This window comes from Equus przewalskii, chromosome 1, assembly GCF_037783145.1.
Source record: "Equus przewalskii isolate Varuska chromosome 1, EquPr2, whole genome shotgun sequence".
NCBI classification, from domain to species: Eukaryota; Metazoa; Chordata; class Mammalia; order Perissodactyla; family Equidae; genus Equus; species Equus przewalskii.
The window spans coordinates 154314622-154341429 of NC_091831.1; the positions used below are offsets into that span (position 1 = coordinate 154314622).

The 26808-nt window shown below is 41.0% G+C and overlaps 1 protein-coding gene across 10 annotated transcripts in view; it reads left to right on the plus strand.

The window, feature by feature from the left end:
- Nucleotides 1-26808, plus strand: part of RYR3 (ryanodine receptor 3) — a 485038-nt gene that overhangs the window by 173423 nt on the left and 284807 nt on the right. For all 10 annotated transcript variants that reach the window (XM_070584420.1, XM_070584411.1, XM_070584464.1 and 7 more), the window contains exon 4: nucleotides 26427-26501. In XM_070584420.1, the coding sequence (XP_070440521.1) occupies nucleotides 26427-26501 (75 nt within the window). The remainder of the gene's footprint in view (nucleotides 1-26426; nucleotides 26502-26808) is intronic.

Below are 26808 nucleotides of genomic sequence, written 5' to 3' on the forward strand. Positions count from 1 at the left end.
AATGACAAGGGACTCAAGAGAACCAATATCTATATTCGGTCATCTTCCAGCTATTAATGTGATCTTATGCAGGTCTTCTCAAGTCTTGGGGCCATGGTGTTCTCATCCATAAAATTAGGATGCTTAATTAGTTTTCTAGAGTCCTTAACACCAATGTTTGTGATTCTTCACTCTTTTGGTTTAAAATAATAATGCTGTCATCAACCGCCTGAAAATAGCTTTGTTTTTTCTTTAGAGCATTGACACAGATGAGTTTTTGTTCCTATGATGTTCACTGAAGTCTGTGTTCACTTCTCTCTTGCACTGACCTCAGTACCCCATGCTTTCCTCCGTGGGCACACACCCTCAAATATTTCCAGTTCAGTGCAACAGTTTTTTTTAATTGCTCGCCCTTTTTCCAAGACTAATAACTCATCATTTACAGACATCTTTCATGAAGGAGACCTGATTGAAATGAGATATCATCACGTTCAATGTCAACCAAGATCAGCTAGACCCAGCCTACTTATGGCCCCTGGTTAGAAATTGGGAAGATAGAGAGAAGCTACGTTAACTGGAGAATTATTTCTTGAGTGGTTCAGGGAGTCCTGTAGATAAGAAAGTAAATTCAAAGTTCTGGTTATAATCCTTGCTCCTCTTGTTGCCAAAAACTTGAGTAATAGTCTTAACTTGGTTTTTCTTAAAGAAGAATAAATAATAATTCACTATCCAAATAGAATGTGAAGACCAACTTAATAAGATCAAATGCTTAGTTTTGGAACATATGAATAAGACTTACCTTAATTACCAGCCATGTTATAGCAGAAGTTTACTCAATATAGTTATATATTTGAAGATTTGTCTTTAATTTATAATATTTAAAAATAAATACATTAAATCTTATTGGGGGATCCATTCTTTTTGAAAACTTGAGTCTAAAATAACTGACTCATGATGTTTTTATTAAATATTCATTGGATATCAATAATCACCACATTGGGTCAGATTCTGAAATTTCCCATGTGTCATATTGCCTTTTTGTTCTATTTACCAAAGAAGAGATCTAATAGTTATTTCCCATCTTGACTTTATTATTATGATTATTATCGACTAGAGATCTTAGAGCTAGAAGGAAGAGACTTGAAAAGAGAACTGGAGTAGAAATGGGAGATGGTACTCTTTTTAAATTATTAAGATTTTATTATTCATGGTGGCTCCACTAACTAGTTACCTGGACAGCACCTTCGGTTACTATAATCCCCTTGGAAGTCTGTCACAATTCCATCTGGGCTCTCGATCTTTATTATGAGAAATAATATTTTTATATAACCTCTTGAGTCTGATTGTTTTGCTTCTTGGAAGTGATTGCTGTGCGCGTTTACTGTTAGTACTTAATTAGATTTTAGATGATAATATTCAGCAGGGAAGAAAAAGAAAAAGAAGAAAAATAAAGAAGAAAGTGAGTTAACATGACAGACTATAATGATTCCCTGGGGAGCCTGGAGATGTTTGAGTGGGATGACACCTCCTTTGCACGCCAGTCCATTCTGTTTGGAAATAGGCATTTACTGCTTTTAAATGGATATTACTTTCACTAATGATCGTGACTGCCACCAAACGGGATGCTTTGAAGAGTGTAATTTTTTTCTTCTGGCCATAAATTGGTCCTTGCGTGGTGTATCTGTTCAATGCTGTGCAGCAACTGGACATTTTTAAAAATGACTTCAATTGTTTGTTCATTCACATGATAAGTGTACAGAAGTCTTTTTGCAAGGCTTTACAATTCTGCAGCAATTTCTCTTGCTAACAAAGAAAACAAAGGTGTCCAGCTTGGTTTAACAACAGAGAGTTTATCATTGAAATGTCCTCAGCTTCAGCCGGTAGCACGTGGGATCCAGCTGTATGTTGAAAAGGAGAAAAAATGATATGGAGGACCTGGGGGCAGAGAATGTTTCATGCCCCCCAGAGTCCACGCTAGCTAAACTCATCCTTGGGTCACTTTACCTCTGATTAAATTCTGTTTGATTTTATTCTGGGGAAAATTACGAAGAGAGAGATGCTTGGCACTGTGGCCAGTTAAATGGCTGGAGTTTGAGGTAAAATTTCTGCATACAAATACTAAAGTATTTTCATATTTTTGACTGATTGGACCTAGCCACTTTCGGCAGGACATGGGGCTAAAAGAAATGTCACCATCTCCCTCTGAGCCCTATAGACAGGACTTTGGATATAGAGCAAGCAGCATTTGTAGTGAGAAAAGCTCAGTCTTTGGCGTCAGGCAGATGTGTTTTCAGTCCAGGTTATACTGGACCAGGTGACCTCTGGGGCAAATTATTTCTCCTTTCTGTACCTAACTTTCCACATCTTCAAAATGCAACCTACTTCATAGGATTGGGGGGGATTAAATGAGATAAGTGTCTACAAGTGCCTGTGGGTATGGAAATGAATATTAGTTCCTCTTTTCATCTCTGGTCCACTTCCTCCTGTTACAGATCCTTCAGGCCTATTCAAATGCCTCGAAGGAAGGAAAGTTCCAGGCTATATGACCAGGTGCATGTCAAATCTAGGGCTATGTAACTACAAATGGGTTTTGACATGAACGGGCATAATGCTTCTAAAAATGAGAGACCTTGATTAACACAATTACCAGCTGCACTCCTTCTGATAAGGGCTCTGGTTTTCTATAAAAGTTGACTTAATCATTGTCAGACTTTTACCACTAAAAAAAAGAGATGAAATATACATATAAAAAGAATTAATGTCAGGCCGGCCTGGTGGTGCAGCAGTTAAGTTTGCACGTTCTGCTTCGGCAGCCCAGGGTTCGCTGGTTCAGATCCCGGGTGCAGACCTATGCATCGCTTGTCAAGCCATACTGTGGCAGGCGTCCTACATGTAAAGTAGAGGAAGATGGGCACGTATGTTAGCTTGGGGCCAGTCTTCCTCAGCAAAAAGAGGAGGATTGGCAGCAGATGTTAGCTCAGGGCTAATCTTCCTAAAAAAAAAAACAAGGAATTAATATCATGAGTGTCATGTTAACATTCCTCTTTAACACATTACTTCATGAACACATAAGATTATGCTTGACTTTAGATGTGAAAATATCTAGAATGCTAATACATAATCAACCTTCTAACCTTGATTGGGAAATGTGACCTGGAAAGATACTATTTCTGCAAGAACTTTGCTCATAGATATCCTCACTGAGAGCTAATTCTTTAATTCCTTGTTTTACTTATGTGATAGTCCCATTAACCCTAAAAGGAGCTTCAGGCTGCTCTCATTTGCCCATCTTTAGAGTGGGGAATACTACACACAGCACGGTTGCTGGAAGAATGCACACGTACAGCATGGCACATTAGTCATGCCTGAGGATGCTGTGCCCGTCCGTGCCTTCCAGGAAGCGAGAGTTTGTCTCCTGGCATCATGTGACCTTGTAAATGTCCAAGGAGGCATAATCTTACATTGTGCTGTATTCATGTAAAGTACATGTGCTGTATTCATTAAAGTACATGTCATGAGATACGTACCTTGTAGCCAAATTCAAGACATTCCTCCATCTTAAAGTCACAGAAAATTTAGTCACAGAAAGGTAACAACATCATTAAAAGAGAATTTGCTTGGGGCCAGCCCCGGTGGCCTAGTGGTTAAGTTTGGTGTGCTCTGCTTTGATGGCCTGGGTTTGGTTCCTGGGCACAGACCTACACCACCTATCTGACAGTGGCCATGCTGTGACAGTGGCCCACATACAAAAAAAAAAGAGGAAGATTGCTAGTAGATGTTAGCTCAGGGTAAATCCTCCTTATCAAAAAAAAAAAAGAATCTGCTAAAGATGCATCTCCCTGACATTGTTAGATAATGAACAAATCAAACAGCTACTAGTGAGAGGAATTAGAAGATCAGAAGCCCCTGCTCTAAAGTTTGAACTCTGGCTGTGCCTAGATTTAGAGATCTTGTGCGAACACATTCAGAATGAAGAAGGCAAATAGGATCCTTCCCTCTTTGTGCCTGGGGCCCTGAGTTCCCACCATCATTTCTGTGTTATAGAAGAGAAGGGACACTCCCATCATCCAGATTTAGCCTCTCAAGCTGAGGGCTTTGCCTTCTCTTCATAATTATCAGGAAAGAGCCAGAATGAGAATTTATTGTGGTATGTGTTTAGGGAGGGAACAAGACTGATGGAGGAACTGTGTACACAATTCTAAATAAACCCCATCGTCTTTAACATTTTTTTAAAGACTACGTGTTTTGAAAGAGAGAAATAAGTCATTTAATGAGTCAAAACTAATAGTAGAGATTAATTACACCTTTAGAATAGGGCATAAGATTCCTTTGGAGAAAAAGTACAAAGTCACTTCTGTATGTACGTGATGTAAGTCACAGAACCTGTGCAGACATTCCCGAAAACTTGGGTAGCCAGGATGCACCAAAATAGCCCCGTTGGAGGTTCAAGCCTGAACTTCTTTTGCACTGGTTTGTAAAAAGCCACTGCATCCAGCTCACCAAGTACCTCCCTGGAGCCTCCACTCAGGCCCTCCCCGCCCCAGTGCCAACACCTGTCAGGTTGTTCATCCTGGGGATATCACCCCTGCCCACTGCCTAGTTGGTGAGACCCAGAAACCATGGTATTAAGTTAAATTGCCTGCTGACATTTTTGTACTGACGAAATAACAACCAAATCTATTTGGTGAAATAGGCAAAAGCTTGGGAGGAGGTTTTTATGTTGAAAACTACTCTTTAAAATCTGCCCTGTGTTAGCGGTCACTCAGATTTTCTCATGGGAGGCAGCGTGTTTTGGTGACAAAGCTGGGAGTCAGGAGGTTTAGGTTTAGTCTTAGCATTGCGACCAACTGGAATCTTGACTTCGGGACAAATCTCTTACTGCCTCTGGGCTTTGGTTTGAGCACCCCTAAACAGTGACATCACTTAGATGGCAAATTACTTTGTCCTGGCTGCGATGGTTGCAACGCATGGAGTTAAAATGGAAAAGTGTCACCACCTCACTTCCTCTGGTGTGTCCCATTGAAAATAGCCTGTCATGAATTAGCTGCAGAAATGTTAGCCTGTTTGTATTTGCCATTATTCTCGAGACCTTGGCTCCCATAATCTTAGGTAAATGGATAAATGTGTTTATTCCTTTGTGCCTTGGTACGGACAAAGAGAATTTTCCAAACCCTATCCAGAATAGCAACCTTAAAGCACTAAGACGACTATATAATTTTAATTTTTTCTTGAGATATGAATCTCCTGTAAATTTTCTTGTGGAAAAATATAGGATGTATTCTGTAGTTTTGATAGAATTTCTTTCTTCAAAGAGCCGGACATTATTTTCAGAAATTAAATGCTAATAAGAGGCCTCCGAACTAAGGTTTTTAATGTGTTTTTCCACAGACCAAATTGTAAACCTATGTCCCTTCTCTTCCCCCTCTCTTTTCTCTTTCTTACTGTTCTCTCTCATGTTATGTTAGGATTTTAGGAGTTTATGCGATATAACAGATTTTAATGTTTCTCTGATAAGTCAATACTTAGAAAATGTATGCAAATAACTCATTTCATCATTGTACTGGCTTTTTGATAACACGATATCTAATTAAAATATACCACCTGGAAGACCTTGCTTCATGGTAAGAAAGCACTTCTTTGGTATAAGAAAAGTCCAATTGATTGTTTGCAGTATTTCTAAGAGAAAGAAATCCCAAATCACTGGATGTAGATACTGACCATTTTCCTTGGGTGGAGTTTCTTGCAAAAATGTAATTATGAAAAAGTGCTGCAGACAAATTTAGGCTACAACATGTTGCTTGCTTGCTGGTTTTTTGATGACATCAGCATTGTACTGGAAAAAAAAGTAAAAACAAACTTTTACATCTAACGTCACTGCTAACTTCTAGCCAGAATAACAAAATATTCACCAGGTGGGAAATCCACCTCCTCTATTCTCCTTTGGATTTTTCTCTGTTGTAAGTTTCAAATTACTTGAAAGCTTTCAGCAAGACTTGCGCACAACAACATATCCAGTTATTGTTTTGTTTGTATCTTGCTAGCTCAGTGACCTCTCAGAATGGGTATGTTACTCCCTCCTTTAATGTACATGTACTTTGCATGGACAACTGACTCCAGCTGCGTTTGTAATGAACTGGGCCTTTCACTTGTGAGTCTTCAGGGCAATTTGCATTCTCCGTGCCTCTGCAATTTAAAAAACATCACTGCACCAACCACTTCAATCTTGTGGAATTAGAGGTGGCTGCACACTTACAAATTTGTTGCCAAGAAGCTTGTTAAACCACTGCTCTGCAATTAGGAGAACAGCTTGCCTGTGGACTCATTTTTTTCCTTCAAGACATTGAAAATTGTTGTTGAAGCCTCATTTTTTTCCCCTGAATATCATCTAGATGGCCTGTGGCCATAGGTTTCAACTCGGTAAGATGACAGAAGTGTGCAGCCTTTCCTTAATCCAAGCTTCCAGTGCTATTACGCAACTCCAGCCCTCTCTTCCGTATGGCTGGAATTCATAATGAAAATGGAAAAAGCTAGTTTGATAGTCTCCCTTTCTCATGCAACATCCTCAAAATGAGCCAGCAGAAGAATCAGATGTTAACTTGAACAGTGAAGAATAACCATTAAGGTTAACTAGCTTTTTACATGTCTTCATATCCTGAGTAGAACCATTTGCAAGCGAAAGAACCCACAAAATTAATTTTTAAAGCTCCAGACTCTGTCAAATGCCCCTGCTTTCTGAATATAGTGCTTCACCTTTAGTGGAACTGCCTTTTCTTTGGTGAAACTTTTTTCGTTTTGAGGTCAGTGCCCCATGTTTAAAATCAATATACCCATGTGATGCTGGTGATGTTTTGCAAATGTGATAACGTTTAGCTTTGCTAATGTTACACAAACCCTGGAGTTCTCTTCCTTCTTGCTGCGGACATTCAAATGCTCTGTTAGTATAGCCGTGTCATAGTGACTTCACTCATCTTAGAAAGCTTGAGCTTCTTCCCTATGGCTGGACTAAAGGGGGTTTTTGGTGTATATGGGGTTTTTTTTTACATTGTAATTGCAAAAAAATTAAGGATCTTTATTAAAGTTTCTTAGAGGAGTGAGGAAGGATTGAGGTGTCTAAGCTTTCTCCAGCATATACTAAGTAGGTAAATAGTTATATTCTTTGGAGGGATGTTCTGATGAGAGATTTTGTTGAAAAATTTTTAAAACATAACTGTTTAGTAGGGGGGCAAGGGCAGAGATGGGTTTTAAAAACAGATTTCAGCTGCATTTTTAGGAATGTTTTAATTCCAAGTGGTAATATATTTGAATTTAGGGGAAATCTTTTGTTTTAAGAGACTTGTTTACGTTTTAAAAATGAAGCACATTTGCAATTCAAGAAATCCTGGAAGAATAGAAACCTTTCTGTTTATTTATTAGACTTTTTCTTTAATCATGTAATTTACTTTTAATAGCTACCAGAGTTTAAATTATGTGTTCACAGGGAAAACTGAATGAAGTAGAAAAACCTCCAGCTTATTTCCGTTTCATGAAAGTTTAGTGAAAGCACCTATTTGGATATCCTCGTAAAGAAAAATTAACATGGTGCCAGAGCAACTGGCATTTTAATCTTCACTGGAGTAAAAACCCTCGATCAGCACCCCAACCCTATGATTACTACTATCTGGGTTTAGAATGGAAGGATCTGGAATGACCAAGTGGAATCAATGGACAGAAAGCAAGAATAAGAACAAGATGAGCTTTGGGAGGGCCATGGGGTAAAAAAGCCTCTTGCTCTGCCGAGGGCTGGAGGAGTTCCTGCAGAGGAAGAGGAGGAAAGGTGAGGCAGAGAGCTTCTGTATTTACCTGAGGTGTCCTATGGCTGAAACTGAGCTGGGAGAGGGGAAGGTGCCGAACCTTGTTCCCCAGTCCTGAGATGTTGCTGTGGTGGGAAGGAGGAAAGTGCTGGACTGGTAGAGCCTGGGCATTCTGGCCTGGGCACTGCCCCTCTCTGAACTTTGTTCTGCCCATCTGCAAAATGTGGGCTCTGAACTACATTAGTGGCTCTAAAAATCTTAGGACACTGTCCTGGGACCAGTGTCTGTCCATGAGGAAGGACTCACAAGTCACCAAGGACATGAGGAAAATAAAGACAAAGTAGGAATTGTTTCACTAAGCTAATTTAACAAATACAAAGGTCTGCCTTTATTTTCTATGATTATGTCCTGTTTAGTATTTTTATAGTATAATGGTAATAAATAAGTTGATTTGTTTTCTTTTTGGAAGTTATAGTGCTAGTGCAGTTGTGTAATTGACAACTGTCTTTCTTTTTTTTAATGCTCTTATTCGGCAAAATGTAAAATTGGCAACTATGTTAATGATCAGTTTTGCTCCTCTTATTGAAACTGTGCTGGGTCGTGAACTTGTTGACCCGTAGGCCTATTCTTATGCACAGCTTATGGACCCCACGTTCTGAGCAGTTTTACGCAAACACCAGACACCTGTTTTGGCGTAAAAGCTGTTGCTTTACAAAAAAATCTTTTGATGAAACCAATATAGTTGGCGCCCTCGGTTGCAGTTATTCTCGTTTTTCTTGGTGGCTTATTCCAGGTCTTATCTCTGTGATGGAATGAGAGGCACTCTGTCTGAATTTCTAGGCACCAGTTGTGCCTCCTTTTGTTCCTGTTACTGAGAGAAAAGTGGAACCAGCACGTTAATAAGAATCACCCGCTGTGATAAGAATCACCCGCTGCCCGCTCATTAGTGATGTGCTGTTGGAGGCTCGGGTGCCCGCCCCCATTTCTCTACTGCGCATCTGCTTTTATAAGGTAGAGGGTGGTGGATGGGAGGACCGTGATGCTATTGTAAAGAGTGGAGTAAAAGCTATCCTTCTGTCAATGAGGTCAGCAGGCTTCTGCTGAAGAACAGCCTTCGGGAATTTGCTTGAGAGCGTGCTTCCTCTTCCTGACTCGCCTGAGTCCTGCCCTCCAGGTGGGGGTGGGGTGGGGCCAGTGTTGGAAACCCAGAGCATGACCACTCCTGACAATAGCTCTTTTCATGGCTGTAGTGAGATATTAGAAAGGTAAGTGGAATGCATTACCTTTTTTTTTAACTATGTGTATGTCTTTAAATAGTTGTTTATTTTCTAAAGTTTTTGACTTGGTATTAGAAATTTTCAGGATTACTGTAGGGGTACAAAAATCTGCAGATTTTATCAGTGAGTAGGGATAACTGAATTGTAATTATTGAGGCACCTTTAGTCAGTCAAGCATAGAACTATGGTGCTGATTCTCTGAAACTTAAGGCAACACTCTGCACTTTCAGTTCAGGACACAGCTACAGACGAGACAGCCAGGCATTTTGTCCCACTACTCTATAGGACTGTTTCCCCATGAGACGACACTGGCAACTTTACCTTATGGGGATTTTCCATGTCACCTTGGTAAAGGGACTGCTTGAAAACCCTCATCCAATTTTAGAATTTATACAAATTTTGGAAGTAATGCCCTGATGTAGTATAGTATCTCAAATTCACGTTCCTTCTCTCAGCCTTTAAGTGGATCACTAACATGTTTCTACACTAATTTAATCTAGAGATTTCCATTAATGGGGAGAATGAAAGGTGAATATTTAACAAGATGCTAGCATTTCAGAACTTCTTGCTCTGCTCAGCGTTGTAAATTTTATGGTGGTATTGACTCCCTTTTCTACTCCCTTACCCCACCCAGCCAGGCCTCACCTGCAGGGTGATGCTGAGGGCCTGGGGTGCAGTCTAACAGTAGGAGCCACAATTCTCTGACCGTAAGCCATTGATCCAGATCACCAGGAGAGTGAGCAACTGCTGTTTCCCAGTTCATTGTTCCTTCAGGGCAGCCACGTGGACATGTAGGGCAACCAGAACGTACAAATCCATGATTTAGTAACTACGCTGAGAGAAACAACAGGACAGCAATATTCCCAGGCTCTCTCAAGAATGCGGTCTCAAGTCAACCTGTTTATATGAAACTCCAATTCCTTGGCTCATAACCTCAGTCTCTCCCTATGGCACAAACCCCTTTTAAACTCTGTCTCTCTCCCCCAGGTGGAGCTCCCTAGGCTGCCGTTGCTTCACCTCTAATGTTATCTACATCATTTGCAATTTTTTATTAGATTTCATTAGATCGAGCTGTTCCCAGGATGATCAGGAATGATAAGTTCACTGTGCTGAATGAATCGTGGTGCTAACAGGTTCAATTCCAACTGATTTCTTATTTCCCTTAATTTTTTTGTGCTGTAAGAATGCAAAATGCTCCTCAGTTCTGCCAGTCCCTTCCCCCCATTTGTCTGTCTGTCCATAAGGACTCAGTGATTTTACACTTTTAAAAATATATATTAACTTCATTTCAATCCTATCAATGAATCTTGACATTTTTTTTACTTGCAAATAATAACACTCAACATTTTCCCACACTTACTTTTGGCTTCCCAAACTTCTCTTCCTGTATAAAGGGAATCTATTTGTGATTATTCTTTTTATTTCTTTTCCCCCATAGTACTCTGCTGCTAAAATATAATTCTAACAGAAGAAAAACAGCCTCTATTTTAAATTTTATATTAAACTGTGTTAAGAACTCAGTTGCTTCAGTCCCGTCTTCTGAAGAGTGGTGTCCCAATTGCTGTATCTTGCAAAATGTGCCAAAATAATTAAGAGATTTCCATACCCGACATTCACCCAGGTTTCATCCAGTAAGGGCTACTTTAGTTTATTCTCAGGGTCTAGCCTAAAACAGAGGTACACCCAGCCCCAAATGACCCTGTTTTTAACATGTATATATTTATGCTCAACCCTCCAAACTAAAAGACTTCCATGTATATAGGATTTATTTTAAATGTGCTCACTTGATCTAGGAAAGGAGTCACAGGCTGCATTCAGCTTTTCTTTACAAATCCCAGGGAACTCCAGTGCAGGGGGAGGCGGAGACAACACCCCACCCCTAGTGTCTGCAACCTCCCTGAAGCTGGGACCACCTGGCCCCAGACAGTCTGGTTTGTAGCCCACGAGGTCTTGCATGGCACTCTGTCCCAGATGGAGTTCCAGCAGTTTTTCATAATGGATTATTTTTTTAAAAAGTGATTCTCTTGGTAGTTCACCAGTAAGAGACAACCTGAGTCACCTTGTTATTAAAATCGGTGGCAAGAGCCAAACACATTACTCAGTGTTCTCCCACCTTCCAAATAGCCTTTCTAATTCATGTCCTTGATTTCTAATCTAATGTTTGAAAAATAACATCAATATAGGACCGTCGTAATTTGAACTACGAATCACTGCTTTAAGACTTGGACACTCACGTGTACATTACAGTGACCCTTTTGTGTACTGTGTCACCTCATTCCTGCTTTAGTATCATCTCAAACTCGCATCTCCCTTCAAATACCAATCATGTTCCACAATACAGTCTTCATTTTCTCTGTGATGTGCAGATCCCCTCTGCATGTTCCCGGGGAGTGCGTGTTAGGCTTATTAGCATCACTGCTGACGTCCTTGAGAGCATCCTTGCTTCCTTGAAGCAACAGGGCAGCCCAGGCCCATCCTAATTCTTCTGTCACAGACATGAAATTGAACAACTCTTTAAATATCCCTGGTACCGTTTCATGGAGAACAATGTTAGAGACCAAATTCTGCTGTTAGAGATGTTTATTACAGTTGCCCACCGTGACTAGTGGGAGGAGGTATTAGTATGATGCCAAAAGAAAGATTACTAAAGCATCTTACGATACATTGTTTTTTATGAAGAACATGAATTTAAAGTGATAGTGATAACTCCAATATAATTCCAGCCTCACTTAATTTTTCCTGGATTACTTAAATATGAGCACTTATTAAACTACTTTTTTTTCTTTGAGGTAACAGATTGCTTATAGTCCACAGCTGTATGGTACTGTGCGATCCTTTCTCCATTTATTTAAAAGGTGCTTATGGAGTACCTACTGTATGTCATTTCCAGTCTCTGGTTTCATGGTACAGTTTTCTAGTGTATCAAGGAACATCTTCTTCTTTGATTCTTCAAGCTGCATAAACAACTATAGATGCATATTGATTACTAGACAGTGAGAAGTTACCGGGAATTTTTATAGCAACACTGGCTCAAGTCAGTCTCTCTGTCCTTCTGACACTTGATCTCACTGTGGACTCTGTTAGATAACATATTTGCTTCTTCAGGTGTCTGAGGATCACTCACAGTCAGCAATGATCTCTCCCAGTGTAAACAGCAGAGATCAAGTGAAATGGGTTTTTTTTCCCCTCAGTTTTATTGAGATAAAATTGACATACAACACTATGTAAGTTTAAAGTGTGCAGCATAATGACCTGACATACCGTATTGTAAAATGATTACCACAATAAGTTAACATCCATCACCTCATATGGTTATCAAAAATTTTTTTCCTTGTGATGAGAACTTTTAGTATTTATTCTTTTAGCAGCTTTCAAATATACCATACTACAGTGTTACCTATAGTCACCATGCTGTACATTACATCCTCAGTACTTATTTATCTTATAATTGGAAGTTTGTACCTTTTGATCACCTTCACCCAATTCCCCCACCCCACATCCCCCACCTTGATAACCACAAATCTGCTCTCTTTTTCTATGAGTTTGGTTCTTTTTTAAATTCCACATGTGAGCGAGATTATATGGTATTTGTCTTTCTCTGACTTATTTCACTTAGCGTATTCTGCAAGTCTATCCATGTTGTTGCAAATGGCAGGATTTCCTTCTTTTATGGGTGAATAGTATTCCACTGAATATGTATACACATTTTCTTTATCCGTTCATTTGTCGGTGGATGCTCAGACTGTTTCCATGTCCTGGCTGTTGTAAATGATGATGCAGTGAACATGGGGGTGCAGATATCTCTGACATAGTGATTTTGTTTCCCTCAGACAAAAACCCAGAAGTGTAATTGATGGGTCATGTGGTATTTCTATTTTTAATTTTTTGAGGAACCTCCATACTGTTTTCCTTAGTGGCTATACCAATTGACATTCCCACCAACAGTGCACAAGGGTTCCCTTTTCTCCACATCCTCACCAACACTTGTTATCTCTTATCTTTTTTGATAGTAGCCATTCTATCAGATGTGAGGTGGTATCTCATTGTGGTTTTAATTTTGCATTTCTCTCATGATTAGTGATGTTGAGCACTTTTCAGGTATCCACTGGCCATTTGTGTGTCATCTTTAGAAAAATATCTATTCAAGTCATTTGCCCATTTTTTAATAGGATTATTTTGGGGTTTTTTATATTGAGTTGGCTGAGTTCTTCGTATATTTTGGATAGTAACCCCTTGTCAGATATATGATTTGCAAATATTCCCTTCCATTCCATAGGTTGCCTTTTCATTTTGTTGATCATTTTGTTTGCTGTGCATTTACATTTGATGTAGTCTCACTTATTTATTTTTGCTTTTGTTCCTTTTGCTTTAGGTGTCATATCCAAAAAGTTATTGCCAAGACCCTGTCAAGAAGCTTTTCCCATGTTTCCTTGTAGGAGTTTTATGGTTTCAGCTCTTATGTTCAAATCTTTAATCCATTTCAAGTTAATTTTTGTGAGTAGTGTAAGTAGGGATCTAGTTTCCTTTTTTTACATGTGAATATCCAATTTTCCAACCACCATTTATTGAAGAGACTGTCTTTTCTCTGTTGAGTAGTCTTGGCTCCCCTGTCAAACACTAACTGACCACATATGCATGTATTTGTTACTGGGCTCTCGATTCTGTTCCATTGATCTATGTCTGTTTTTATTCCAGTACTATACTACTGTTTTCATTACTGTAGCTTTGTAATATAGTTTGAAATCAGGAAGTGTGATGCCTCCAGTTTTGTTCTTTCTCAGAATTGCTTTGGCTATTCTCAATCTTTTGTGGGTCCATATCAATTTTAGGATTGTTTTTTCTACTTCCGTAAAAAATACCATTGAAATCTTGAGAGGACTTCATTGAATCTATAGATGGCTTTGGGTAGTATGGACATTTTAACAATATTAATTCTTCTAATACATGAACACAGGGTATCTTTCCATTTATTTGTGTCGTCTTCAATTTCTTTTGTCAGTGTCCTGTATTTTTCAGTGTAGAGATTTTTCACCTCCTTAGCTAAATTATTCCTATTTTATTGTTTTTGATGCTGTTATAAATGGAATCATTTCTTTATTTCTTTTCCAGATAATTCATTGTTTGCAATGTTTTTTCAGAACAAAGTCATCACGTTATATTAATGGTAACTGCCAATCCCACTAGGAAATGATTGATTTATTTTCCTCCAACTGTTGAAGGAGGCCAATGTCAGCACAGCTGGGATTTAATTTTGTTTATTTTCTGGTTATTCTTTTCAAATTGTGAACCATACTTGGTGTTTTTGAGCCACTCTCCCCCTCCTCTCACAGATAGCAGGTGCTAATTTTATTGTGCCTTCTTTCCCTTGACCACAAAGCTTGCTGTGTTTTCCTGTAGCTCAAGGGAAGTTGGGTTTTACTGTCAGTCCCAGTAGGTTATCCTCCCAATGTCAGTGTGATGAATTCACTCCCTACACGATGGGGAGAAAATAGATCAGGTGCTGCTTGTTCTATCTAGGTCCTGGCTTTCATTCACAGATCAGCAGAGGAGACTTTTTTAAAAACCATTTTTCTCTTTGGCAGAAAAGCTAATTGGTGGCAGGAACACAGACCTAGGCTAGGCCTCTGAGAGGCGGGCTTTTGAAGGCAGCCATGTGAATAACCCTGCCCATGTGTTAGATGATTCAGAACAACTCTAAGAGACACTAAACTTGCAGACAGAGAGGAAAGCAGAATTCTGTAAGTAAGAGTGCAGAATCCTGAAGTGCACCCTTAATGACTGGGGACACAGAAACCAGAATGAGAACAGAAGACGGCATGTAACTCATTGGGAAGAGGGGTGACAAGTAGTAAGAGAAGAAAAGTAAAAGTCGCTTCACCCTAACCCGCTCTATTTTTTGCCACCAACTCCATCTCTTCCCAGGCCCTGTAGAGTCCAGATTGGTGGAGAAGGAAGTCCAGATTGTGGACAAGGCAGCTCAGGAAGGGTCTAGCTGACTTTGAACAGTGTAAAGATGAGTGGGTCCAGGGGTGATCATGGTGGGCCTGCAATTCTTCCTCTGTTGAGTTTGAATTGTCTAGAGCCCTCACCACACAGATTTTATGATAGAAATTTGTATCTTTCCACCTGTCACTTATGTGGCAGCACAGCTAGGAGACAGAGAGGCAGAGTTGAATGTTAGTCTTAGAGCTATCAAGAAGGGGAAACAACCATGTTTGTTCTTTGCTTCAGTGGGGTTCTGGAGAAATGCTAAAAGGAAAATCAGTCACTGGTCCAGAATGATGGTTCTGAGAACAGGGAAGTACTTGCTGACTGCAAGCATCATACTGATGACTGGGATGAAGGGTCCACTGCTCCTGGGGAGGTCCCACAGGGGTGGCTCTCAAGCCTGGCTGTGCATCAGAATTACCTGGGAGCCCAGGCCCCACCACAGCCCTACCAAATGAGAATCTTAGGGAAATGGCCCAGCCTTTGAGGCTGTAGGTTTTTTTTTTTTTTTTTTTTTTTTCTTTTTCTTGCTTTGTTTTCAATTTTAAAGCTCCACCAGTGATTCTGACGCATAGCTGGGATTGGGGACCACTTCTTTAGAATCAATCCATGAGAGATTCAGAAGAGTTATGCCATTGTCTTCTGAGCAGCATATGGTCCACGGACAGGTAGGAAGTAATAGGAGCACCTGTTCTCCTCTCCTCCCTCAGATGCACACATACACAGAACTCATGGAAAATCAGCTTCTCCACCCAAGGCCACTTCATATCCTTCAAGGAAAGATCAGGCTTCTGTTTGTTTGTTTTGCTTGGAAATATAAACTTGGCCGTGGCTTATTATGTGTGTGTAGAGAGAACAGGATGAATTAGTCTCTATCCAGCAAGATCATAATTGGGAACCATGCAAGGGGGTTGGAGGGATGAAGGACATAGAAGTTGTGTTGATAAGAAATAGGTTAAGGAGTGCAGGAGAGACGGAAGAGGATCAGACAACAAACTACATAATCGAGTTCATCTTCTGCCTCATAGCCCACATGGGTAGAGGTGTTTTCACACAGTAGGACTCATCAGTAGTTTTATGATAAAAACGTATTCCTATTTTGTTATAGCCAGGATGCACAGTGATTTTTTTTCCTAAAGAAATAGTAGATTAGAGACAGTGTTCGATTTTTCATGTCAAGGTAATCTAACCTTTCAGATGTTCAACTCTTTATAGGAAATATTTACTAAATGTTACCTGGCTGAAAGGAAATGATTGGGCAGAGTTCTTAGTCTTGACCCTATATGATCACTGGTCCACCATTTCATCAGAGGCCTGATGAATGATGAATATGGGTGATTCAAATAAAAAACAGATCAGTGACTTGAAAACAAATCTGGCTGACAGGGTTCTTTTATGAAAAAAATGAACTTGGCAATGTCACATTCTTAGAAATCTGTTAGTCAGTTATGGGAGAAAAGGGGAAAAATTAATTCAGAGAAGAAAATAATTGCTTCACCTCCTTCCAAAGTATACTTGTCATCAGTCTAAATGTCATTAATACCCTGACAAATATCTCCTGTCAATTTGCTCTTTTAAAAGACTTCATAATAAGAAACATGTGTCAGAGCTGCCATTCTAGCTGTCTGGTTTTACTGTGGCATCAGTGTTCAAAGAAAAGCGTAGATGTATCTAGAATGACCCCATGCTCAATTTGAAGGCATCCCCAACAGCCACCTTTTTTCTCTCAATGGAGAAAGCTCATCCTCCTGTTTCACAATCAGTGTTTGTGAAATCCTAGTGGGAATTTCCAAAAGTCATTTAACTTGTTCCCCAAATGTCATGGATTGGGAAAGAGGGAAGGAAAAATGATTGCACATGTCTACCATTCTCACAGATCAGAAACTCTTATTTCTAAAGACTTGAAAGGCAGGAGATCCCTCCATTGTCTTCAGTCATGCATTCCGTCTGCAACATCTAGGGCTACTTATGGCTTTGAGTACTCACAGGGAATAATGAACTTGGGGTCCCCACAGGGGCTCCTCTGCAATCCCTAATTCATCAGAGCCGTCTCTCAGATTTTACTTACCCCATGGGCCAAGTCTGTGCAAAAGAGAAGCCGTGTAGGCATTTTTCTGGAAGGGACTACCTCCTTGCTATGCAGGTTCTTGCTGCAGATGAGGCTCATGACCCAGAGTTTATAGTTTCTCAGATCAGGCTCTGGCCTTTCATCTTTTTGTCCTGAAATACTTCCATGTGGCTGTGAAATTAATGATGTGATCAAGAATGAGATTGCAGAATCTTGTCACCCAGGAAAATAATTCTAGGTGCTTCCAAGAGGGAGGGTTGGCTGAATTCAATAAATTATGAACCGTGGGGATGGTAATTTTGGCATTCTGTGGTGATTGGTTGGGGGATGATTTTGGCTGTGTTTTTCTTACTTAAAAAAAAAATGAAAGAAAACAAGGCGAATAGGCTGTCTTTTGCACAGCTTTTAGAACATTCCATCCTTCAATCTTGTGATACAGTGGTGCGGAGTGGGCAGCACTGAGGGTGTGGGAGGTGCGGCTTCCTGGAGTTATGGTCACCCTACTAACCTTGCTCCAAATAAAGCAGGGACTGCCATAGGCCCTCTGCGGACCAGATTCCACCTTTTCTCCTGGGTCCTATTGTACCTCACAGCCTCTGATACGTGAACCTGTCTTTTCAGTAAGGCAACTAGGGAGACTGCCATGATCACTGGACTTGGGGGAGTGGACTGTCACATGCCGCACCTTCCTTGATTAGAATTCTATTTCATGATTTTTGTTTTTAACAGTATCCCAAGAGGCCCGTGAAGGATGTCAAGAACGTGGCCTCCTTTCAAGTGCATTTATCTTAAGGGCCTGAACTGTCCTGGTTGACTTGCCCCAGGCTCACTTGAAGAGTTTCTTACAGGGGAAATCTCTTCAGCGGATTCTGTCCTGATGGTGTGGCTTTCTGTAGCTAATAGCTCAGAAACCTCTGACTAAGAGTTTTGTTTCTTTATTATTTTTATTGAGGTGGCGTTGGTTTATAAGATTATATAAATTTCACGTGTACATCATTATATTTCAACTTCTGTATAGACTACATTGTGTTCACCACCAAAAGTCTAGTTTCCATCCATTGCTGTACATAATGTGCCTTTTTACCCCTTTTACCTTCCCCAACCCCTCTGGTAACCACCAATCTGTTCTCTGTGTGTGTGTTTGTTTATCTTCTGCATATGAGTGATGACTTAGAGTTTTAGATCCATGTTGACCATCCCATTGCAAGTGGAAAATCAAGGCATCAAGTAAAAGAATGATACCTTATATTTGTGCAGTGGCTTTATATGCCAAAGTGGGAAGCCCAAGAAAAGCTAGACTTGGCAGTTACCTGGCTGAAGAGTAGGGTGTCCCATCCAGAAAAGGTTGTGAAGAAAAGGGCCGAGTGTCCTGCATTGGGCTCTCCGGGATTTTACACAGTAGGGAATTAGGATGGCAAGATGTGCTTTTTGAATTTCTGTCATCATATTCCTTGGTTCTGACTCCAAATCACAAGTCAAACTAATCTGGACCTGTGCCCTCCCACCCCTGGCCTACACTTTCTAAATCCTAGTGTACCACTTTAACTATCATTAAAGAGGGAAATTTGTCCCTGTTACCAGGAGTTTACAATCTAAGATGTGTTTGGAAAATGTCCCTTCAGTCCTTTTGGTGCCATTCGAGCTGGGGAGTCCCATCTGTCCACCCCTCCTAGAAAAGTGGGGTGCTTGTATGAGATCTTGGGAGTTTGGCCAGAGAGAGGTGATAACCTGCAGCAGTAGGAGAAGGTGCCCCTAGAATCTGACAGCTGGGGAAGGGGGGCAGCCTTGGGAAGCATGGAATAGTGTAGAAACCAAGTTTCCAGAAACAAGGACGGGATCTGAGAGCAGTCAGAAGACCCCATCATTTGGGATCCAAGCAGGAGTGACTCCCTGCAGGAGCTTTTCCCTATGGAGTCTGGAGCTAGGCCTGAGGGAAGTAGGAGGGGACCAGAGGTGTCTTGGATAGAGGCTGCCTGTCTGAGGTCTCCATTCAACACCAGAGTAGGGCCAGACTCTGGAGTCAGTGCTTTAAAGCAAGCATGCTGAAAGCCAGCTGCCTTTCAAGGAGGTAAAGTCATTTACTGAGGATGCTGACAAATCAATCACACCTTGAGCAACTGAAGTTTTAACAAATAGACAAAACACTTTTGTAACTCTCTGTTTCTTTAATCACATGCAGCGTGTTGTTGTCCCCCACAGACACACATTTTTCATTGAAATGATTATGTAGTAGCACTAAGGAAAAATTTGGAAAACTCCAATGATTCTGCAACCAACCAAATGGCTGTTTCATTTTTATGGGTTTCTTTATCATTCTTGCATATTTATGATAGTTGAAGGCACTTTGCATTCTGCCTTTTTCACGGTGGTATATCGTAAACATTTTCTGTGTTTCCGATAGCCTCTGTAATTGTCTTCTTTAATAGTTGTGGGATAGAACATCCTGAAGAAGCCCCAGGATTTACTAGGCAATATTTTTCTTTTGGATATTTAGGTTCTTTCCAGGTGTTTTGTTTGCCCCCATTAAAGGTTCTTATCACAACAGTGTGTGTCCTTTGCTTCTCTTGAATTATTCCCAGAGGTAGCAAAGGTTGTGCACTTCTTTACAACTTTTTTCATTATTGCTTTGCAAGAGAGTTGTACTCGGTGCCACGTTGTAGAGGATCGCAGCAACTAAATTGCAACTCTGACAGCGTTAAGGTTTTTTTTTCCATTTTTGCAAATTTAGTTAATGTAAAATCATATATCAAACTTGCTTTAATTGTCATTCCTTTCATTACTAGAAGAGATAAAATCTCTTCCATATGTTTTAATTTTATTTCTGATATGAATCGTTTCTTCATATCCTTTGCCTATTTCTTTCTTTGATGCTTTTTTCCCCTCCATTTCAATGAGATGTTAACCCTTTTGTCAAAGGGATACAAAGAATTTCTGTAGTCTATTAAATGTCAACGTTTCCATTGCTCTGAAGTTTAGTAATCTTAGTACCATCGTATCCGTCTTTTCTTTCCTTTGAGTTCATCTGCTGCTTCAAAGCATGGATAATATTAGGTCTGTACAGGAATGTGGACTATTTATTACATGCTAGTTGTTTTAAGAATTTAATTTTAAAATGAAATATTTGACTCTATTATCTGTCCAGAATCTTTTATATTTCCTGTGGATCTTGCTGAATGCTTTTCTGATTTGCTATCCACATACCATAGAGACATTTGCTTAGTAAGCCTGCCTTCCTCCCCTTTTACTAAAAATCTGCTTTATCATATGCTACATCATATGCTACATTTCAGATTTGTTCATGGACTACCTATATTGTGCTACATTCTCCTTTTTGAACCTTTACCAGAATGAATTGATTAAATTTGCTCCATAACATTTACTAAAACTTGGTTCTCTTTTAGAATAAAATTTCTTACTGTTTATATTTCTAGATTAATTTTATAGGAATTTTGTTGAATTCCAAAATACCCTACTGGAATTTTTATTAAAACTGAACTAAATCTGTAAGTTAAATTAAGAGAAGAAGCATTTACAAATATTAGTATTCTCAGTCTGTAACAAAGTATACTTTTCCATTTCACCAAATCAAATTTCATTTTATAGAATAAAGGTTTGTGGTTTCAGTTTACAGGTTTAGCTCATCATCTAAGTAAATTCCTAAAAATGTACTATTTTGTAGCAGTCGTGAATAGAATCTTTCATTATGTTTTCTAACTGAAAATACTGGGTTACTTGGTTTTTTTCTACTATTAGGTGTTACTGTTTTTCTACTTATGTGGCATCATCATTGTTTAGTTGTCACTTGTGTCGAAGGAAACCTCCTGGGCACTGTAAAGGGCCTCCGGCATGTTCAGGAAATGTTGCTCTGTGACCTTCTAGAAAGGCTTCTTTCTTTCTTTCTTTGATAGCCTAAAAGCATGGAACAGAAGTGGGCTAAAGAAGGAAAAGAAAATGAAAGGCACTTATCCACATCCAGAAAATGATTTCGTGTCTACAGGTCCTCCCAGGAAGGTGACCCCTAAAGCTTTCATGGGTTATGTTAGATTCAGCAAGGAGCCTTCCTAGAGCCAGGGACCTCCAGAGTACCACTTGGGGTTCCAGATTATAAAAGTAGGTGGATTAGAGATCTAACAGTCTTGAGTCATTTGTGTGTGGCTGGAGAGAAGCAAAGTCCCCCTGTCCTTTGTTGCCATATCAGGTTTATCTCACCGGGAGGCAGTGTCCTCCGGGCACCACCAAAAGAAGCGTCAGTGACAGAATTAATTTTGAAGTTATAGGTGAGATGATTGAATTAATGATCTAGTGGAACATTTTCCACTGGACATGGCATCAGGGCCTTTCACCAGCTTTGCCCTGCCCCACTCCCGTCCTCTGAGGTGGTACCAAATATTCTCCTTGTGCCAATGATGACAGCCAAGGTCATCCGTGGCAGGAACAGATTGCCATCCCAATGAAGTCTCACAGCCTTGAGGCCTGGATTCCCTTTGTGAACAGGTCCATGCAGTCTTCTGTGTAGCATATCACATCTTTCTTGGAATGTTATCCCAGAATTGGCATCAAATAGTGAAAAGAGCTAGTGGAACTTGTAGTTAGATCCAGGACTTGGGGTTCATATCCAAGCTCACTGCTTACAAGCTCACCATGGGAAAGTTTCTCTTTTCCCATCTGTAAAAGGGAGACAAAAGGACCATTTTATCCAATTATTGTTCATTCATTTAGGAAGTATGAGTATGAAATATGGAAATGAATGTCTCCTATTTGCCAGACACTGTTAAAAGTGATGTTGATATGGGGGCCGGCCCGGTGGCTCAGCAGTTAAGTTCGCACGTTCCGCTTCTCGGCGGCCCGGGGTTCGCTGGTTCGGATCCCGGGTGAGGACATGGCACTGCTTGGCAGCCATGCTGTAGTAGGCGTCCCACGTATAAACTCGAGGAAGATGGCACGGATGTTAGCTCAGAGCCAGGCTTCCTCAGCAAAAAAAAGTGATGTTGATATGGCAGAGAACACAACAAAGATTTGTGGAGCTTGTGTCCTAGGGGGAGGGAGGGGAGATACATATCAAAAATAACATATGAATTCACATCACCTAATAATAAGTGCCATTAGACATAATAAAGCAGAAAATTCTGATAGGGTAAGAGTAATTGTTCCTCTGGAACGAGTGATCAGAGAAGACTTTGCTAATGAGATATCTGAGCACAGAATGGAATAAAGAGTGGGAATGAACCATAAGAATATTGGAGGAAGAGCGTTCCAGGCAGAGGGACACATATGTGCAAAGGCCCTGCAGTAGGAGCATGCTTGTCTGAAGGATAGAGGAAGGCCCCTATGGCTGGAGCAGAGGGAGTGATGGAGAGCATGCTTCCTGGAGGTGATAAAGTCAGAGAGGGGGAAGGGAAGCCAATCAAGTAGGGCAGGGATTAGCAACCAGAGCTGGCAAGTCAAATCCAGCCTATGCCCTGTTTATGTTTAGGTAAGGTTACATATAGGTAAGAATGGCTTTTAAATTTTGAAAAAGTTGTTTAAAATAAAAAAGACTATATGTTCAGAGGCCATATTATCAGCCTATTTTAGGCTGCAAGGCCTAAAATATTGACTATCTGGTCCTTTATAGAGAAAATTTGCCAACTCCTGATGCGGGGGGCTTAGAGGTCATGGTGAGGATGTTGTACTTCTAAGTGTGAAAGGAAGCCGTGGGGGGAGGCACCTTGAGCAAGAAAGTAATGGGATGTGATTGACAGTCTGAAAAGGATGGCTCTGGCTGCCATGTTAACTCAGGCTATAAAAGGGGGAGGATGCAGCAGGAAGCACAGTTAGGAGGCCATTATTGTGATCCAGGTGAGACAGGGCTGTTGGTTGGACCAGACTGATAGGTAGCAGCGGGATGCTGAGTAGTTGAATACAGAATGTATTTTGAAGGTGGCACCAAAGTGCTTTGGGTTGACTGTGCACTGTGAGGGGAGGAAGGAGTACAGGATGCCTCCAAGATTTTTGGTCTACACACTCTCCTTATGTTGTCATGGAAACTGAATGAGAGAATGAGCTTTTCTGCCCCAGGGTTTGACACCTCCAGTCCTTCCACCATTTTGCAGCCAGGGTTACCTTCCTAAGGTACAGTTTTGATTATGACGTTCTCCTTCCAGAAACCCACCCCAGTGTCCCCTTAGCTGTGGACCGTTCATAGCCTTCCATAATCTGACCGCCCTGCACCTGCATCCTGACTTGTTGCTGGCTGTTCCCTTTCATCAACCCCAACATTAAACAGTGAATCATCCAGCGGCCCCCTCTACCCCCCCCCGCCCCTGCCCCCCCGCCCCGTGCACTTCACACTTTCAGCCTCCGGCCTTTGCCCCTATGGTTTCCTCTTTCTTGGCATTGTTACATGTGAGCAGTAATATTAGAGTCTACCTTTTCAATAAAGCTATTCCTTAGCATCCTCTTTATCCTCCCGGTCTCTTCCAATGCTCTTTGTCCTCACCTCTTTTAACAGGGGTGTCGTTTCTATTTGTAACATGATTTTTGCACATAAGTCCTATCTCCTCTTTCAGACTATAGAGAGGGAGATAATACAGAATATGGTTAAATTTTGACTGTACTTGGCACCTGTATGATTTTGGGCAAGTTACTTAACCTCTTTAAGCCTCAGTTTTTGTTGCTGTAAAATGGAGATAATCACCATCGTTACTGCACAGCACTAATTAAGACAAAATGAGATGATTTGTTACAACACTTAGGGTGGTTCTGTGCCTGCCATTTAATTAGAGCTCATTTAATTCCAGCGAGATCAAGTCACTTTCATCAAGGAGCTGAGGAGGCGTCTTTCTAGCCTATCTTTCCTGATGCTTTGTGCACTGATTTTGTACACAGTAGGCAAATGGATATATTATAAGAAGTAGAGTGAAATGAACTCAAGTTCTGGATGGAGTTAACTGAGTTCAGTGCCCACCACCACCACATCCAGCTGTAGGACATATGGCGAGACACTTACCCTCCTCGAACTTCAAATCCCTCACATTTGGACTGCAGAAAATCACTTCCACCTTGAGAAGTTGTGAGAATGAGCTCTGATGGTATGTAAAGCACCTGACGCATAGCCTGTGCCCTCACCAGGATCATGATTATCAAAGCTTCTGCAGAAAAAGCTCCTCTACCCTTCTAAGGAAGCTTACTCCTCCCTTAAAGCAGTGGTTCTCAAAATGTGGTCACTGGACCAGCAGCATCAGTGTCATGTCCTCTGGAACTTGTTAGAAAGTTCTCAGGGTCCACCCCAGGCCTAGTGAAGCAAACACTGTGGAATCGGGGCAGCCTGTGTTTTAACCAGCTGATGAACACCAGCATCTAAGAGCTACTGCCTCAGTGGATGGAGAAGTTGGGATGTGAAGCCTCCCAGATTCTGCATGGTGATGTCCCATTCAATCCCAGGGGAGTACTTCAGTCTCTGCTTTTCTGTTGGTAGTGTAATCAAGGGCATGAGGGCCAGGAGATGTTTCCAACAGTTCCAGAGAAGGGAAGAGCACAAGCTCTTAAGTGCCACTTGTTGAGATTGGCAACTCTTGACTCTTATATTACTCACGAAGATAATAGGAACAAAGCCCAACTGGAGGAAGAGGTGACCCAAGGTTAACGGGAGGAAATCTAATTTAGTCAGTAGTTCAATTTGAAACATAGGACTGGTTTGGGAGCCTACACCCACAACATAAGCCATCGTGAGCTATGCATTAACTTGTAATAACACAAATGTACTGGGAAAATTTCAATTAGACTGACACGATGTGAAAATTATTTAGTATGACAAATTTTAATGTAAGCTGTTGACACGTTTTGTAAATACAGCAACTAAAGTTCGAATGATTTCGAGAAATTTGGAAATGTCGCAAAGAACATTTAATTTCTCCATAGTATTAAAGTCTGGAGAGCTTTAACGCTTAAATATCTCCACAGCTGTGGGAAAGCACAGGCACACTTACATAGAGTTATCGGCTCTTTTTTAAACATGATACCACACTTATCTTTTTCCTTTTTTTTAGGCTCGTTGTATGACATGAAAAATCATCTCTTTGACAGAGTGATTCTGTTAATCCAAATAGAGTTGAAATACAATTGCTCCGGGCCATATGCTCCAGACCGCTGCCTTCCCTCCACATCACCAGCATCCCCTTCACTGCTCGGGGCTCTGATGGAGGGTAGACACGGGAGAGGAGCAGAACCTCAAACCAGCCCCTTGGGCTGCTGGTCTGTTGCTCTGAATAAAATGCAATACATAAGAGGTGCCCTTGCCATATAGAAGGAAAATGCTAGAATTTCTCTTTATGATTAATTTTAATCTCAGGCTTTGGATTCTCTCTTTGTTTGTATTTGGGGATGGGGGCCTATGCTCAAGTAGTTTTTCCTAAAAGGGGGGGGTGATGAAAAAAATTGACTGTCTCTGAGGGCAGGTTAACATGACAGGGAGAGATTTAGGTAAAAGGTTGAAAATGTTGATGCCAAAAACTTCTAGAATTTTCTGTAGATTTCAGTTTTCCATGTTACCCACTCACCTATAACTGGAATAAGTAATAGTTTTGTCTCATATCATGTGCTATTCAATTCAGATAGTGATGTGTGAATCAGACTAGAGGAAAAAGTGAGAAGCAGACACCCGTGCCTTTATGTTGGGCCGTCTCTTCCTCCTGTGCCTTTCGTACTGGTTGGGCTGCCATTGAGTGGACAGCCAATGTGGGGCAGCCTAGTGAGGCAAGGAAGCTACCTAGATGGTCGGTCGACTGAAGGATCTATTCCTGCATAACTGGTTGACCTTTTAAAGTCCGGGGATTTCAGAGCCATCTCTCCTTGGTGAGACCTGGGTAAATAGGACCCATTTAAGTGAATGGGCAGAAGGCACAAGTGCTTTGCAGAAAAAAGACCACAAGGCACAGAATGTGACCATATGCCTGTCCCCCAAGCTGGCTTTCTGTTGCTAGGCTGTAGTTACATTTGTTTCTCTCTCTCACTCTGAACGCTTCTGAGAAGTTTCAAAGGAAGGTAAGCAGTACCTATCTCATTTACATGCTTCTCTGGTAGAACAGCTCTGGGTTTTTGCTGATCCCGGGAAGGGGCCATGTTGGAGAAGAGATTTGGCCCCACACACCCTCTCCCAAGGATGTTGCATGGCTGTGGTCACGAGTCTCCCCCACCCGTAGGCTGGCCACTCGCTTCTAGAATGAATCCCTTGGGAGCTTTGCAGTGGGTCTTTTCTTTGTAGTCTGTCTTCTGGAATTCTTGTGCCGCTTTGCTCTCAGGCCACAACTCATGCGTGCTGACATTCTTCCTCCTCATTCCCCACAGGCAGCACAAGGGGGTGGCCACAGGACCCTGCTCTATGGCCACGCGATTCTCCTACGACACTCTTTCAGTGGAATGGTAAGCACATCAGGATGTCCACCTTCACGGTTCAAGGAGGAGGGGAAAGATGAAGAGGGAGAAAGTATGGGGAACCAGCGAGTGTCTAGATGAAGTTAACGGTGGGAGTAGTTTGGAACATAAATAATTACAGCACATTATTGTCTTAGCATTTCCTTCATGTAACTGTTTTCTTAGTGTCTGACCACCGTCCTCCCCACTCCATGAGAAAAAGGACTATGTCTTTTTTTAATTTAACTAAACCTAACCCCACCCAGTGCAGTGCCTTCATATACTAGATGCTCAATAAATATTTGTTGAATTGATG